Below are 17,679 nucleotides of genomic sequence, written 5' to 3' on the forward strand. Positions count from 1 at the left end.
CCACAAGACGGAAATACCGTTCCTAGATCTTTCGATCTACCATGAGTCGGGTGAGCTCCTCACTCGCCTCTACAGGAAACCCACTGAGCGTAATACGCTTCTGAGGTACGATAGCAACCACCCTAAGGCCCTCAAGGACTCACTCCCCTATTCACAGTTCCTGCGCATCAGACGCAATTGCTCCTCAAAAATTGATTACTTTAGGGAGGCAGGGGTCTTATGCTCCAAACTAAAGGCACGAGGCTACCCAAGCAGGATAGTAAAGAACGCGTGCAAACGTGCCTGGTATTGCCCCAGGGATGTCTTGCTCCAACCCAAGATCAGGCCAAGTACAGAAAGAATAGCGTGTGTCACGACTTTCTCCCCTATCTCGAACAAAATCCGCAAAACAATTTTAAGACACTGGCCAACCTTAAACGCGGGCCAACTAACTCTTGACAGACCATTATTTGCTTTCAAAAAAAGTAGGAATATAAAAGACCACCTTGTTCGAGCAGCCCTACCGGCACCACCCTCTATGAATACAATTGAGTCAAACTGGGGCCTACCCCCACTGAGGGGTCACGTAAAATGTGGACAATGTATTGTATGCAATCTGGCACTAGAGGGGCGCACATTTAGTCACAACAACACCACGGTTGACTTGAGGGACTTCACAAACTGTAACAGTCACAATGTCATCTATGCGATTTTATGTTCTTGTCCCATGATGTATGTAGGCCAGACTACACAAAAAGTAAAAACAAGAATAAGTCAGCATCTTAGCCGCATAAGGTGTGGAACCCCCAACGCACCCCTGGTTGAACATTTTGGCCACTTGAACCACACGGCAGACGATCTCCGTTGGACAGTCCTGAAGGCCATCAAATTACCCCAGAGAGGTGGCAACCTACAACAGATCCTGAATCGAGAGGAACTGAAATCACTCATCCAGTTCAACACCATCCAAAAAGGACTCAACCGTAGCGAGGATTGGACTACTTTGCTTTGATTGAACTAAATTACATTGCTGACAAACTGGTACAACTGTATACAGTAAGCATTCTGGGACTCATGGAAAAATTGTTACCACTAAAAATACCTCGTTGGATTCATACATGAATTTTGAAAAATAAGGAGTATGGTAACTATATTGACACCTGGTTCCTGTTCTGAAAAATCTAGTATGAAAAATAAGAAGTATTGCAACTATACCGTTCTGATATTTAATAATCTTGAATTCACTTTTTGTCACAAACTTTCATTGTTTCACTCCTGGCACTTTAGTTAATTCCGAGCACTCCCCCACGGCGCAAGCACCACCATCCACTCCAAGATGGCCCCCGCCTTTTCCTGCATTCATGACGCTCGCAACCCTAGTCACTTGACCGGCGAGGCTTTATCCAGTCTGCCGGTGCACTGGTTCTGTTGCTACGCATCAGGCACCGACCGAGCAGCACTCGAGAGACGCGCCCACCCACATCCAGACGCGGTGAGTGTTTATCGCTGCCAGCGCTGTCGACCGGTTTACCTGCTTGACACCATACTGAGGCGCTGATTTATTTCCGTTTGTCTTCTTACAGCGTCCCTAACGCCACATTGTTGGCTCCCGACATGCATGGCCATTGTTGCCTGCATTGTTAAAACTACTCCGCGTTCACAAACAGAGTGAACTAAGGTATGTTGACTTATTTCCTAACCCTTGGGTGCGAAGCGTCCCCCATTTCCACACGATCGAGCTAAGTGTAACTTTGTTTTCAGAGCTGCTACCCTCTGCAGTCGAAAACGGACCTCGAGATACCTTTTAACGCAGAAACTTCCCCTGGACCCCCCTTAATGCTCTTCATCACGCCTATCTACGTGGTAGGTTCATTTCTAGCCTACTCCTCACCATGTCCATGACCCTCCTGATCCTTTGACCTTAATTCACTTTTATGCTCTGCTCCTATTCTAGCACCATTGCCATATTTTGAAGAGAAGGACCGTTAACTACTAGAGATTATTTTCTCCGCCTCATTGAGGTATGACCTTCCCTGTTCTTATCATTAAACCAGTAGGGTATCTCCCATTGGCACAACCCCTAGTCACTTCTGACTGTTATTTTTCACCCCACGATACTATTCCTCCCTCCCCGTGTTCAAGCACCCTCACGACACAGCGACTTGACGTATTTTCTCACGCATGACACTGCGAATCCGAGGAATATGTAAATATTGTTGATTTTAAGTAGGGCACTAACACTGTGCACGTGGTCACTTACTGAGAAAGTGTTACTTAAGTTGGCATCTATGCAAAAAACTCTCTTAAGTCTCTGAAAAACTTCTGCTCTTTTCCTTTTCTCCTAACAGGCGGTATTGACCACATTCAGGCATGTTTTTGTCTATTACAAAGTCCTGATGATGATCCCGTGTATTTATTTGAGCTAAGGGATCGAAACGTCGACACCCATGAGTGGGGTGACACGTGTATTATTTTCAATTGTGATTGTGTACACCCAACTCCAGGCGATACTGAGATTAATTTCTAACTCTTTACAGTACCCTGTCCTTGCTCCTTTTCCTTTGCCTGAAAGACACCCCTTTCACCTTTACGCTATCCTTGTTTTTTTCCTCTGGTTTGTACGGCACAGGCTTGTGTCAAGTTATACTGTTTATACTGTAAGATTGGATATTGCTTCCAGAAAATAAACTCCTTTCCCGGCTGGGTCTGGAAATTTGATACTCGTATAGCTTCCATTGTGTACCTATACTGCATCAGTTCGAATTTTAAATACGCTAAGTGTCCTTTTGTTCCTTATAACGTATAATCCAGAGAATGGCAAAACACACAAGATGATGGACGGAATGTTGCACAATGGCAAAACATTCACCCCCAGTCACAGACCTGGGTTTAATCCATTGTTACTTTGCTCACCAAGCCACCCCAGTTCAGACATGGCCATATGCAAATCAGCCTTGACCCTGTGCCTCATGCGAACAGTTCAGACCGAACTGCCAATCCATGTCTTCCCTGGGGGTGAACGTTTTGCCATTGTGCAACATTCCCTCCATCATCTTGTGTGTTTTGCTGTTCACCTATGTGGGATGGGTATGCCCAGACGTGGGTCCCGTTCTCACTATGCCACTGGAGTCAAGCTATCCTGGCTGATGAAGGCTAACAGCCAGATACCGGTCCTAGGATGCTTGATTCCGGTCCAGGGAAGGCATGGCTTGACAGCTCGGTCTGGACTGTTCTCATGAGGCGCAGGGTCAAGACTGATTTGCATATGGCCATGTCTGAACTGGGGTGGCTTGATGAGCAAAATAACGATAGATTAAACCCAGATCTGTGACTGGGGGTGAATGTTTTGCAATTGTGCAACATTCCGTCCATCATCTTGTGTGTTTTCTAATTCAGAGAATGCCAGAAACATGCTGTGTCTTGCCCAATGCTGTTCACTCATTATACATACACCACCTTGAATAATAATTGTTTTACGTCAAAATGGGGTCCTGGGGGGGGGGGGGGGCAACCGAAGGTAGGCCTTCCCCGCCCGGGGAAATTTGGGGGCCGGGGAAAGGGGGGGAAAGAGGGGTAGAGATGGCGCCGCCCGGGGACAGTTTTAGGTCTGGTAGTATTTGGGCTGGTGGGCGGGGCTGGGATGGGCTTCCTTTGGTCTGGGCTGGGGTCCCGCCCGGCCAAGAGGCAGAGACACCATTTTAAGTGAGGTGTCTCGGCCGCCGGGCGGGGGGTGGCGTATAGACAATTTTTTCCCTCCCACCCTCCCTGGGCATGATTCGGAGGGGGGGCCCATGGGCAGCCATCGCTACGTACGGGGGGAGTTTCCTTTTGCGGGGGAGTCTGGGGGGTGACGGGGATTTTGGCAGTGTTTTGTTGGAGGCTGGTGCAAACGGGGGGTTTGGATTGGGTGGGGGGGTTTTTCATTGTCGCTGGAGCAGGTGTGGGGATGCATTCTGTATGTAGGGGCGGTTCTTCCTAATATATGGGGGAAGAGCAGGAGAACTGTTTGGATTATCGGGGGTAGGTCAAGCACAATAAAGTATTTAGCCAGGTGGAGAGGCAAAGTGACGTTATGCTAATTGTACTGTTGTGGATTGTGGGAATCAGTTAGGGGAGGGGGTGGGGGTGAGGCAGGAAATTACATATGCATGAGGTTCAGATTGTGCGGCGCAGGCCAAGGATGTTATTGTGTAGAATGCACCTGCTTCCAATAAAGCGGCCTTTATCACACTTACATTGAGCCTCGGGTCGGTGCTTTCTTCCCCGCCCCCCCCCTCCCCTTTCGCCAATGGACCCCAAAACTAACATGGGAGCTTCTGGGAACAAAACATTATAACATGATCCTTCAAGTTCCTGTGGTACTTAGGGTGGGATTCAGATGCAAGTCAGCTAATCCTGCCTCCTCGGCTCAAGACAGTTCAAACATCAAGCTTGTGACAGGTAGAGGCAAAGTTGATGTGAAATGAGTGGGCTACTGGAAACCCTTCGGCAGCCCCTGAATACACGAGATAAGGTACCCTTCTGCTATTCCTAACATGCATTCAAGAGGAGGGCGGGCAGGGGCTGTCTCACTGAAATTGTTTCCTTGAAACAAGGTGCACTCTGTTGTTGCCCCAAAGTCACTAAAGAAGTCTCAACACAGGCGATGCTCTTCAAATACGTGTCGAGAGCCGTAGCCTAAATTAGACTACAAATAAGATAAAGATGATTCTAAGAGAACACAAAGAATGAATTATGTTACTGTACAATCAGCCATGTATGTTGTTTCCATTGCAAAGGTGAGTTTGATCGACAAATTATGCCTTTGATGGTGAGTGTTTTATTTGAGATGGCTGAAAATAGCGATCATGGGGTGAAATGTGCTTTGCACTCGTGCAAATAGCAATCTGTACGTTATTTGAAGTTTCTTTAATGACAATTTGCAGGAAAAGTTATCGTGAATTCAAGCAGCTGTTGTCTGCAGTGCTTTTGTGTTTTTTTGCACTTTGAGCAAGCGCTGTGTCAAAAACTGATGCAAGGGCAGACTTGCTGTTTAAATATAGCACGAAATGATACATTTGCATTTTGCAGAACTATGCGCAATTTTGCCGACATTTTTCGTTGTTATATGAAAGCAAATTAAGCGAATCTTGCAGACCCCTGGAAATGCAAGTTGAATATTCAGCGTACAACCAACACTATGTAATGCCCATGGAATACTGATTGTGAAGCTGTGCAAAGAGCATATATCGACATTATCTTTTTAGGTCTAATTCAAGATCAGTATCCTTTTGTGAGTGGGCATCTGTATTTTCTTTTTTGAAAAAAAATCAATGCTTTGGTGCATTTTTCTGCATTGTACTGTTTGTGACAAACTCGACGCTTGCTCCATACATATTCAAATGCAGGGGGAGAAGGGGCCTACTGGGCCTTGCATCACCCCTTGGTACCTGAGGACTCAGGTCTGATTTCTGGCCCTGGGGCTAGACATAAAATTGTTAGCTTCCAAGCAAATCACTCGATCGGAATGTGTGTGGAATGCATGGGTGTATTCCTCACTTGAAATAGGCAATTACGTAGCTTTTCCCTGAACTCCCACGTGCAGCACTCAGATGCTTCACAGCTAGGTTTGCGCTATATAAATACCAGTGCATGCAGAGAGCACTGCACGATTTTCACTTAGATAGGAACACCTTTGCAATTGAGTGGCCTGTGAGTTTATGACTTCTACCAGTCAAGCAGCACCTTTTAATCAGCTGTCCTTATAAGTCTAGTCAACTACTAGTCGGGACGGGAGCCGAGCAGACGTGGATCGTCTCGGCTCCCGGTTCACGAGCTGCTCAAACCCGGCACTAGGCTGCTACAGACCTTCTTTGGATCGCCCATTTTCCCCACATGGAGCGGAGCGAGTGGGGCATGTGCGGAGCAACAGTGATTGCTCCTAAGTAGGCGGACAGGTCCGATCTCCCGAAGAGAAGGAAGAGAGAGCGGTGGCGCTCAAAATGGCAGGCGGCACCTCGCCGTGGACTCCGCCGACTGCGGCCGCCGCTGGGAGGTAGGATTGCGACCTGCGCTCCCCCGGCTTGCCTAGACGCCTAGATTTTCGCAGTAGCTGACGGGACATAGCATCATCTAGCTTTACTTTGACGGCGACCCCCACTGAGGGAATCCTCCCAGCGCTTGCCTGTCTCCAAGATGGCGGCCCGCGGCGACTTTCGGATGGCGATCACGGCTTCCTCTGGCTCGCCCCAACTTCTCTCCGGCCTCTTGTTGATCCTGCGGCCCTCTCTCAGATTGTCTGGCCTGCCACCCGACCTGCTGCCGATCTGGGGCCACTGCCATTACCGGAATGCCCTGTGGTCCTGCAACAAGGGCCGGATCTCCGGATCACTTACCCCTCCCCCCGCTGCATGGCCCCAGTGTTCTGAATGTGCTGTGAAAGGCTGCTTGCCCGCCGCCGATTTCCACACATCTTCCAGGGCGGTTGAATTCTTCACCACCTTGCGCACTCTCACCCCCACCGAGCCGGATGACCGCAAGCTCTCCACGATGATGACGCGCCTGCGGCTGGCCTCCAGCTTCATCTCCCACCTGGGCTCCCACCTTCTCTCCTGGACTTCTTGACTTTTTATTCTGTCCTGGCCGACACTTTGCTGCTGATTTCGGACAGTTTTCTCTGGACTCTGGCCCTCCTTCCATTCCCTCGTCCTTTAACCCTTTTCCCCATGGATGATCCTCAAATGTTTCTTCCCTCTTCTGCTTTCCCCTCTCTCCATAACCTTGCATCCCTCCCACCCTCCCTTTGTGCTGTGACTGCATCCACACTTTTGGAACTCTGCCTTTTGGCATATTGAAATAACTCTAATCACTGGTATTTGCAGTAGACCTTGTACCATCTACCATTCCTATGCGACTCTTATAGTATTTCCAGTCTTATCCCCTCCCTATGTATATAGAGATAACTCTAACTACTAGTCTCCTATGTGACTTTTAGAGTATATCCATGTGTATCCCTTCCCTATGTATATAGAGATAACTCTAATCACAAGAATATGCAGTAGTCTGCTATGCTCTCTACCCTTCCTATGTGACTCTTAGAGTATATCCAGTCTTACCCCTTCCCTATGTATATAGAGATAACTCTAATCACTAGTATATGCAGTAGTCCGCTGTGCTCTCTACCATTCCTATGTGACTCTTAGAGTATATCCATGTGTATCCCCTCTCTATGTAGATAGAGATATTACTAGTATATGCCTAGAGTATATCCATTTGTATCTCCTCCTTGAGTGACTTTATCTCTTGTACAATTGCAATTTTTTCTGATTGAACCTTTTTTGTAACACATGTAATCCTAAATCCGTATGTTTTCAACTGGATCTTATGTAAAGCAAATATTTGCAATTTTTTACGCATGTAACCGTTAGTCCTTATGTTTTCAACTGGATCTTATGTAAAGCGCTCTGACACCTTCGGGGAAAAGTTTGCGCTATATAAAATTGCACAAATAAAATAAAATAAAATAAAATAAGATACATTTGTTGTACGAACACCCTCTACCTTTTCGCCCTGCGGCATGTTATTTTTTTGACTCCTCTCATATCCGCAGGACAATCATGGGAACTATATTCACAGTGATTTTTGTGAACGTGATTGTGTTAATGCTTCTCTAAACATGCACAGTGGGTTTTTTCTTCTATGAGGTACATAGCAATTGGCAATGGCCCGTATGACCTTGACTCCTCTGCAGGGATATTTGTGGGCATCTTGAGTTTGTAGAAATAGGGACATCTCTGATAGGGGAATGGAGAGAGATGGGTGGGGGTATCAGGTTTGCAGATAAGTGTGGCGGAGAGGAAGACTGCAAAGAAGAGTACACTTCACCACACCAGGTTCATAGACTATCGTCCCCAGCACAATCTTCTACTTGCATTCGCTTGGATATTCTCATTTGAGCTCTGGGGTACCTGTAATGCAATGTAGTGTTAATAATCACGGAGCCAGTCAATAATTTTAGTTATTGCCCATCAGCAGGTTAATAGACTTGAATTAAAGGTTTGAGTCCACAAGGAGGGGAGATTGCAAAAACTAATATTCACAGGCTTCCGGGTCAGTAATACTATTAGTACATGCCTGTGCCCACAATGTCTATGTCAGACCCCAAACTCGATCCCTGGTGCGCTATACAATTAACAAAGTGTAAATGGTTGTGATGCAATCAGGTCTCATCCAGTGCCTTTACTGTGACACAACTATCAGCAGAGGCTCCATTTTCTTTTGGGCTCTGACTCTGATCCCTAACAGGACACACCTCAGAGGTACCGATGATGATGGGGATACAAATGGTTTGCTTTTCCCCCTCATTATGCTAAGGATGCCTTATACCTTGCTTTACCAAACATCTCTTGTCCCTTTAAAAAGTCAATTGTCGATTGTGATTGCTGCGTCTGTGTACTTGGAGCTAAGCCTAATGTCCTAGTAATCTCATTGCTTATCCGTCTCTGACACAAATCAGACAGGCAAGCTTTCGTAGGGTCTTCACATTGTCTCAGAAACTTTGTGCATCTAACTCTGTAATTGTAAATATAACAAGATCTTAAGATTGATACTCAGAAGAAAGTTGATTCCATACGTCAATTTTTCCATAGGTCAGCGCTACGGTCGTCACAGTCTGTAACATTTTCCAGGTTCTACTATTTACATTCTGGTTCAGTTTGTACTTTTCTACCACCCTGCAGAGCATTGCCTTGTTATTTTTCCAAATTAATTTAGATGTAATTCAATGCCCACGACTAGGCTGTGTTCTTTAATTGTATTAACCTTTAACTCAAAGGCAATGAATATTATACCTTTTGGACAATAAATGACATTTGCTGCGTGGGATGCAGTTGTGTAGCAAATGGCAATGTCCTATTAATTGCCATAACACTTTGCAGTGTGCACTGACAGCGCAGATTCTTTGGCTGCACAATAACACAACAACCTTACAGGGCAGATAAAAATGTGATTTACAATTGGTGTTAAAGATCTCATCTGCTAGCATATGGAGAAGCCATCTTTTCTTTAAAAACTGAATGACAGATGATTTAAACTACCGTATTGTTGGCACAGGGAGACCATGTTTCCATATAAATAGAATGACTCATAGGATTTATATTTGTAATAAAGGGATCAGAAGTGTTACCAAGTAGTCGCCCTCGCAAAGACTCTGCCATGTAAAGTGACTGGCTTTGCAAAGGTGAGATTGCAAAACTCTATCCATCAAAATGGCGCTGTGAGCTACATATTTCTGTGACTTAAAATTAAATTACAACTTTGAGGTTGTTTGTGAAAGGGGTAAAAAATGAGTACCAGCTCGTGCATGTACATCACGAGGAAATGTATTAATGTTCTGAAACTGCTCCGTCTGCCACGAAGCATTAAAAGGGTACCGACTACTCAATAGGTGTTATCCATAATCGCAGAGGAAGCTACTACTACTATTAAGTAACTAATCCATTGAGCAAATGACAGCAGGGAGCTTTTGAGGAGAACCCAGTGGTCCCATGGTCCTTCGTCCTCTGCATGCCACCCCAATGTCCTAAAGTACATTTTTGTTGATATTTTTGGGGGAAAGGCCCACTTTGTAAATCAGAATAAATGGAGAGAGTTATTAAATTCAGGAACTCTAGTTCTGCATTTTGTTGCTGGTCGAATGGATTCAGACAGGAATCTGGCTTCATGAATATTGATAAAGCAGGATTATTTTGCAACCTTGCAAGCTGTCCCTCTGTGCTATGTCAGGTTGATACACCGGGCAGAACAAAAATACCTGCCTAGGTTGCATGGAAGAGGTTATGCAAGCACAGCGCTAAAAAGAGACATGGCCATATACTACATTTGGTCCAATTTTTATTAAACGAATCATGCTGCTGCAATATTCATGAGCATGCACACTTACCTCTGGGAGAAGCTGTCCATCAAGAGGCGCTGACGATGCACCTAGTAGGGAGACCACGCCATTGCAATCCACTGTGCTGTGCATCTTACCATTCCTCGAAAAGAGGGGCAGGATTCGTGAAGATCTGCTCGTCTGACTAATGTTACTGTTGCGACGCTCTCCGTGCTTTCCCGGTATAAACAGAGAATCTCTTCTGCTGTCGTTATCCTCAAACGTGCTGTGCTCGTCATCTGCAAAGTCATTCTCGGAGCCCACATCTTTCACTCGGGTCCTGAAGCTGAAGAAGCTGACTCTGCTGTTGCGTCGCGGGGAGAACAGGGAGCCACGGATATTCATGGCAGACTGTGGCAAAAATAGGATATTATTAGCAGAAACGTACGTGAACAAACCATGCGTTATAGTAGAGCAAAAACTTAAGAAAAAATACTAACTCAATTACCTCCTCTTGAAATACTTATTTATTGCAAATACTTATTTACATATTTAGTATGTATGATATGAAACACTGTTTTAATAAGATGTATCTTATGTATGTACTTTGAGGATCTATGCTTCTCAACTAGATCGAATAAAGATATTGAACTGAACACACAAAGTCAACTAAGTAAATGTTTGACAGTTTTCAGCTTTACGTCGATCATCTTTTTGTGTTGCAATTTTCACCGTGAGTGGATTGGTTACGCCCAGACATGGGTCCTGTGCTCGTTATGCCACCGGATTCCAACTAACTGTCTGATGAGGTATAACACCCCGAAACCGGTCCCAGGATGCTTGGTTTGCAGTCAAGGGAGGACCTGGCCTGGCAGTTTGGCCTGGACTCTTCCCATAGTGAGCAGGGTTAAGACTGATTTCCACCTAGCTGGGTCCAAAGTGGAATGATGTAGCCGCTACATTGTAGTGAGCAAACAAACAATGGATTTAGGCCCAGATCTGTGACTGGGGGTGAATGTTTTCTATTCATCATCTTTTTGTGTTGCAATATATGCTCTAAGTGGGCAGAATATCCCCAGATGTTGGTACTGTGTTCACTACGCCATCAAACACAGTTTGACTGGACTGTGCCCATGGGGATTAGGGTTAAGACTGATTTGCATATGGCTGGGTCCAAACTGGAATGACATAGCAGGTAAAAAAACAATGGATTTAGGCTCAAATCTGTGAGGGGGTGAATGTCTAACAGTGTTCCGCATTCCATCCATCATCTTTTCATTTAGTAATTTTCATCCTAAGTGGGATGGGTATGCCCAGATATGTGTCTCGTGCTTGCTACGCCACAGGATTCCAGCTAGTCTGGCTGATGATAGGTGATTCCCGAAACCTGTCCCAGGATGCTTGTTTTCCAGTTCAGGGAAGACTGGCCTAACAGTTCAGGCTTGATTACTTCCATGGGAAGCAGGGTCAAGACTGATTTCCATATGGCTGGGCCCATAATGGAATGGCGCAGTGAGCAGCAAAACAATGGATTTATGTCCAGATCTGGGCATGGGGGGTATGTTTCACAGTGTTCAGCATTCCGTCAATCATCTTTTTGTGTTTGCAGTTTTTGCCCTAAGTGGATTCGGTATGCCATCCCAAGTGGGTCCTGTGCTTCCTACGCCATTGGATTAAAGCTAGCTGTCTGGTGAGGTATAATACCTCGAAACCGGTCCCAGTTTGCTTTTTTCCAGTCCAGGGAGGACCTGGCATGGCAATTCAGGCTGGCCTGTTCCCATGGGGAGAAGGGTCAAGACTGATTTGCATATGTCTGGGTCCAAACCTTAATGGCATAGTGGTTAAAAACAAACTATGGATTGAGACCTAGATCTGGGACTGGGGGTGAATATTTGACAATATTCAGCAATCTGTCCATCAGCTTTTTATTTCGTAATTTTCTTCGTAAGTGGGATGGGTACGCCCAGAGGTGTCTCATGCTTGCTACACCACCTGATTCAAGCTAGCCTGGTTTATGAGGGGTGATACCCAGAAACCGGTCCCAGGATGCTTTTTTCCAGTCCAGGAAAGACCTGACCTTACAGTCCAGGCTGGACTACTTCATGGGAAGCAGGGTCAAGGCTGATTTCCATATGGCTGGGTCCAAGCTGGAATGGCGTACTGAGCAAAAAAACAATGGATTTATGGCCAGATCTGGGCCTGGAGGGAAAGCTTGATAATGTTCAGCATTCCGTCCTTCATAGTTTTGTTTTGCAGTTTTCACCCTAAGTGGGCTGAGTATGCCCAGAAATGGGGCTCATGCCCGCTACGCCACCATATTCAAGCTAGCCTGGCTGATATGGGGTGATACCCCAAAACCAGTCCCAGGATGCTGTTTTACAGTCCAGGGAGGACCTGGCTTGGCAGTTCAGGCTGGATAGTTCCCATGGGGAGCAGGATCAAGGCTGATGACTGGGTCAAAAATGGAATGGCGTGGCAAGCCAAAGAATATTGGATTTAGGCCCAGATCTTTTACTAGGGGGGAGAATGTTTTCTGTCCATCATCTTTTTGTGTTGCAATTTTCACCCTGAGAGGGATGGATATGCCCAGATGTGGGTACTATGCTCACTACACCATCAGATTCAATCAAGCTTGGCTGATAAGGGTGCTACCCTGAAACCAGTTCCAGGATGCTTGTTTTATGGTCCAGGGAGAACCTGGCCTGGCAGTTTGGCTGAACTGTTCCCATGGGGATCAGGGTCAAGACTGATTTGCATATGGTTGGGTCCAAACTGGAATGGTGTGGCAAGCAATAAAACAATGGATTTAGTCAAGATACGTGACTGGAGGTGAATGTTTGACAGTGTTCAGCATTCCGTCCATCATCTTTTTGTGTTGCAGTTTTCGCCCTAAGTGGATTGGGTATTTTGAGACACCAGAAGTGGGTCCTGTGCTCGCTATCCCACCAGATTCAAGCTAGCTGTATGATGAGGTACAATACCCCAAAACCGGTCACAGAGTGTTTGTTTTCCAGTCCAGGGAGGACCTGGCCTGGCAATTGGGCTGGCCTGTTCCCATGGGAGCAGGGTCAAGACTGATTAGCATACGGCTGGGTCCAAACTTGAATGGCTTAGTGGGCAAAAATAAACTATGCATTTGGGCCCAGATCTGTGACAGGGGTGAATATTCAACATTGTTCAGCAATCTGTCCATCATCTTTTTGTGATGCAATGTCCACCCTAAGTGGGATGGGTATGTCCTTACGTGTGTCCCTTGCTCGTTGTGCCACTGGATTGAAGCTAGCCTGGCTGATGAGGGGTGATAATCAGAAACCAGTCCCAGGATGCTTGTTTTCCAGTCCAGGGAGGACCTAGCCTGGCAATGCGGGCTGGAATGTTCTCATGGGGCTCAGGGTAAAGACTGATTTGCATATGGGTAGGTCCAAAGTGGAATGGCGTCGCGAGCACAAAAACAACAGATTTAGGCCCAGATCTGTGATTGTGCATGAATGGTTAAGATTAGTCAGCATTCCAATCACTGCTGCTGCATGGATTGGATTCGTCGCAAAGACTTGCATCGCCTCTGCAGTCTATTCTGACCTTCTGCTGTGCAATGCATCCACAGTCCTCAGTGCAGGCCCACGCATCCTTATTGATGGCAACCTCGACGATGACACCGGACTACACATCGCAGCCTCGCAGCACATCAGACTCTGCATCACAGCCTCACAGTTCATCGAAGCAGACACATTGCTCCGACTTCGCATCGCAAGCCATGTCGGCAGGATCCTTGACAATGTCACAGGACCTCACATTGCTGCCTCGCTGCATCTTATAACCTACACATTGCTTTAGCTGTGAGATGCACCTTTGCTGGGGATCTTCGCAACACTCCGAAGGTGCTTTGTTCAGCGCACCTAATTGGGTCCCTGTAGCAGGCCCACTCTCCTACATAGCCAGCTTGAACTTGTGACTTTGTCCCGGTCCGGCAAGACCAGATATCCACAGTTGGTGCTTTGTGCTTTTTGGTGCTTGTTTCACTAAAATATTTAAAATTGCATTTTGCTGATTCTGCTGAATGGGTTTCTTTCATTTTGGCTTTGTTTTGTTTCTAAAAAACGACTAAATGTTTTGTAAACTGGTTGCTGGTTGAGACAGGTTTTACCCCTTCAATCAGTAACCCAATTTCTTACAGCTGTGTTCCCATTTGACCTCATCAGTGTCCCTCTGGTGTTTACAAAAGTGAAGGTGGTGGTCATTGCACATCTTTGCAGACTGGGTGTTCCTGTATTTCCTTACCTCAATGGCTGCTTACTCAAGGTGATCTTACCAAAGACAGTGGTGGACCACCTCTGAATGACAGCAGGATTCCTAACACTGTTTGGGTGTGCCATAAACAAGCCAAAGCCCCACCTGGTTCCATCCTAGAGTATTCCGTTCATGGGGCGGTCCTGGATACAGTGGAGGTCCAGGCATTTCCTCCGCTGCAATGAGTCGAAGACAATTGGGTTACAATCCCACTATGTGAGGAGATAAGAGGCCTCTGGCCCCCTGGGGAAGCTGAGCTTCACATCAGTTTGCCCCTGAAGGCTTTCCTGCCGTCAGTCAGGCTCAGGTTCATATGGACAATACTGCTGCCAAGTGGTACTGCAACAAGCAGAGCAGAGTGGAGGCATGGGCCCTATGCTGCACATTCCTAAAGCACTGAAGTAAACACTTGCAGTACACAGAATATAATTGAAGTGTTTTATATGTGTGGACCTAGTTTGACTCCTGGCCTGTTTCCATGAGCAGAACACCCTCTCAATGGCAATTGTCACTCTTCACCACCGCATCAATGTTAATATTTGTAGGAGATAACAGAACAATTGGGATCCTGAGCTAGGATCTTGAATGGACATGGCCACAGAGACACAAACAATTGCATGAGACAGATTTAATGTTGCAATAGGTAACATATATTTGATCATACTCAGAGAGACAGCTGTTGCCTTTAAAGGGAATGACAATCAAAACCTCTAAAACATAATTGTTTCAGAAGACAAACATGCTTACAATTAGCCCAGAAGGCAATTCCTTACCTTTGTCACAGAGTCACAGACTGTCCAAACTGGCCCCTCGTTAAGCAAATGTCAATTCCCCATTGTGCTATTGATCAATGTGAGACTGACTTGCTTGATCAGTAATTCAATACTGGCGGAGTCCTATCTTGCCAATTACTCATGTAAAGCATGCACCAGCCATTCATCCAAGTTTGGATGGACCATATTTCTATTAAGGTATGCTATCCCTACTAACGGGGGCAGACATTGGTGAGCACTGTGTGGGCCATTTCAAATATTGCACTCTTAGCTAATAGCTGAGACTACCGGGGGAATGTGAACGTAATGGTAAGCTTTTAGAAATTACAAGAAACCTAAATAGAATGAATCAAGGAAAGAATAATTTGCAAGTTGTCCGTCTTGACATGTGTAATATTCCCTTATTTATTGACTGTTTTCAAATCTATGATCTAGCAAAATCATCCTCATATTTTGAGCAATAGAAATAGGACAGAGAGTGGCATTAGACAGTTAATCCCACTCACTCAGGCTGTAGAAGGGTGCACACATGATCATGAGCAACTAGCTCAAACCCTCTTATCCTGGTTGTGCAGCAGGGGACCATTTATGATAAGGTGGGTACTGATGGTTAGCACGCAAAACCATTTCACCAGAGCGTACAGTGATTGAGACTCAGTGGGTCTCACTCACAGCAGAAATCCAAAAGACGGGTGTACAAAAGGAAAATACCTAGCAGAGTTAAAAGTGTTAAAAACCTCTTTTTTACAGGTTTGAAAGCTTTACATGGTCTTAAGAGACAATATCAAGGACGGAACCCAATGAGGGTTCCATGTGGTCGAATTGACTATGCTGTACCTCAGTCAGCACATTTTGCAAACTTGAAAAAGGCTACAGGAGTCAAAAGCCTTTGTGGCTTTATTTAACAAGTGGCAGTATTTAACAAGGATTAGTCTTTGCTAAATATAATCTCCTGGTTCATCCCACTGGATTCCATAAATATAGAGCTGTTTTCTCTCAGTTTAAATTGTCCTGGAAAATTAAAGTTTCAAGAGCACGTGATATTCACGAGGACTTTTCAGAGAAGCCCACATAAAGACTTGGCCTTCTTGAATAAAGTTGCTGGGGCTTCCTTCATTGGAAAGAAGCCACAAAGTCTCTTCCAGAAAACTAGTCAAGTGGAATTCTTCTTGTTGACCGAAGGCAATCTTTGTTGCAGGATATTCTCAATTTCAAGGTGTTCTGAACCTGAGAATATATGTTTCAATTAAGGATCCAGAAGTCAACAGCAGATTATGCAACGTTTTTAAAAGTCTGCCAAAAAATGCCAGGTGCCCCAAACTCCAACTTCACGTTTGCCACATTTAGAGTTTGGAGAACTGCAGGGTTTTCACCATCAGAGCATCATATAGCTCCATCTCTGTAAACCCTTGACCTGGTAGATGGTCTGCCACTGGACCTCCAGGTCATAATGATGGATCATCTTGTCTCATTCAGGGTGGAGGGGTTTTCACTGCCCCCGTCTCCCTTTCAGGGACATCCACATGGACATGTTCTCTAAAATCTCTCACTCACTTCTTCCTTCCTTTTCTAGAATATAATGTACACCTTGACTTTCAGGAGTGCTGTGTGACATAATGAGCACCCCAAGTAACTTCCAGAAGAGAAATCAAAAGGTGTGTTTTTTTTAACAGTGACATCGAGTGCTCTATAAAGGCCCAACTCTTACAGTTACTCCGCCCATAAAACCCATACACCGAGACGAGTGAGCTAAGAGAAAAAACACATTCCTTTCTTACCATTGCACCTGAAGGAAATTAGTTTTCAAAGCAAATTTTGACTTGCAGACCATGTTATAATTACACTTTAGAGTGTGTTTAAAATGCTGTAGAAATGTTTTCACATAGAAAATGAAATTAGTTTTCAAAGCAAATTTTGACTTGCAGACCATGTTAGAATTGCACTTTAGAATGTGTTTAAAATGCTGTAGAAATGTTTTCACATAAAAATGACACCTTAAAAATGTGCTTGTTTTAAACGTACAAAAGAATCACTTTAAAATGCACTTCTTGATACGTATTAAAATGTGATTGCCTTATTACGTGTAGGAATTTATTAAAACACATTTGCTAAAAGAAAGACTTAGTAAACACGCATAGGAAAATGTGCTTGATTAACTGTATATGAGAATAACGTGAATAATTGTTTGTTGTACCTAGGTATCATACATAAATGTGCACCTTTGCTTAGGCCCAAGTCTATTACTATCAACTCTTACTCATAAGCTAAATAGACATTTATTAAGACATTTTGCCTACTACCAGCATCCTGTTAGAGAATGTGCTGAGTTCAATAGTATGTTTCCTTAGCTTTATCATGTTATATTAGATCGTGTTAGAGAACAATGAGCCTGCTGGGAATTCACAATGAATAGACTAATATAATGAACAATAATATAGATATATTTTATATGTGCTTAGTTAAAACATCATTGATATTTGCTTCAGCCTCTACTAATCAATGTATTCACAATAGACACAGATTGCAGCTTTAGCTTAGGTAAGAAGGTTCTCATAAGAACTTTCCTCCATGTTTCTAGTAAATGGCTACTGTGTTTAACTATGTACCAGCGTGAATGTTTACCTTCAGAATCGGAAAAAAAAGAAACAGATATTGACGACAGCATTGTATAGGTGTTTTCCTCTAGATGAGAATATTAAACAATTACTAAAGTTTTGTCACGCTATTGTGTGATTTATATATTAATGATTGCTCCTAACTAGTTAGGTTAGAGTCGACCTATCATTCTAA

At 44.8% G+C, this 17,679-nt stretch overlaps 1 protein-coding gene across 1 annotated transcript in view; it reads right to left on the reverse strand.

The window, feature by feature from the left end:
• Positions 1 to 17,679, reverse strand: part of LOC147731528 (sodium channel protein type 2 subunit alpha-like) — a 951,803-nt gene that overhangs the window by 424,876 nt on the left and 509,248 nt on the right. The window contains exon 12 of the mRNA XM_086956592.1: positions 9,899 to 10,240. Coding sequence (XP_086812718.1) covers positions 9,899 to 10,240 — 342 coding nt within the window. The remainder of the gene's footprint in view (positions 1 to 9,898; positions 10,241 to 17,679) is intronic.

Source organism: Lissotriton vulgaris, chromosome 2_1, assembly GCF_964263255.1.
Source record: "Lissotriton vulgaris chromosome 2_1, aLisVul1.2, whole genome shotgun sequence".
Classification (NCBI taxonomy): Eukaryota; Metazoa; Chordata; class Amphibia; order Caudata; family Salamandridae; genus Lissotriton; species Lissotriton vulgaris.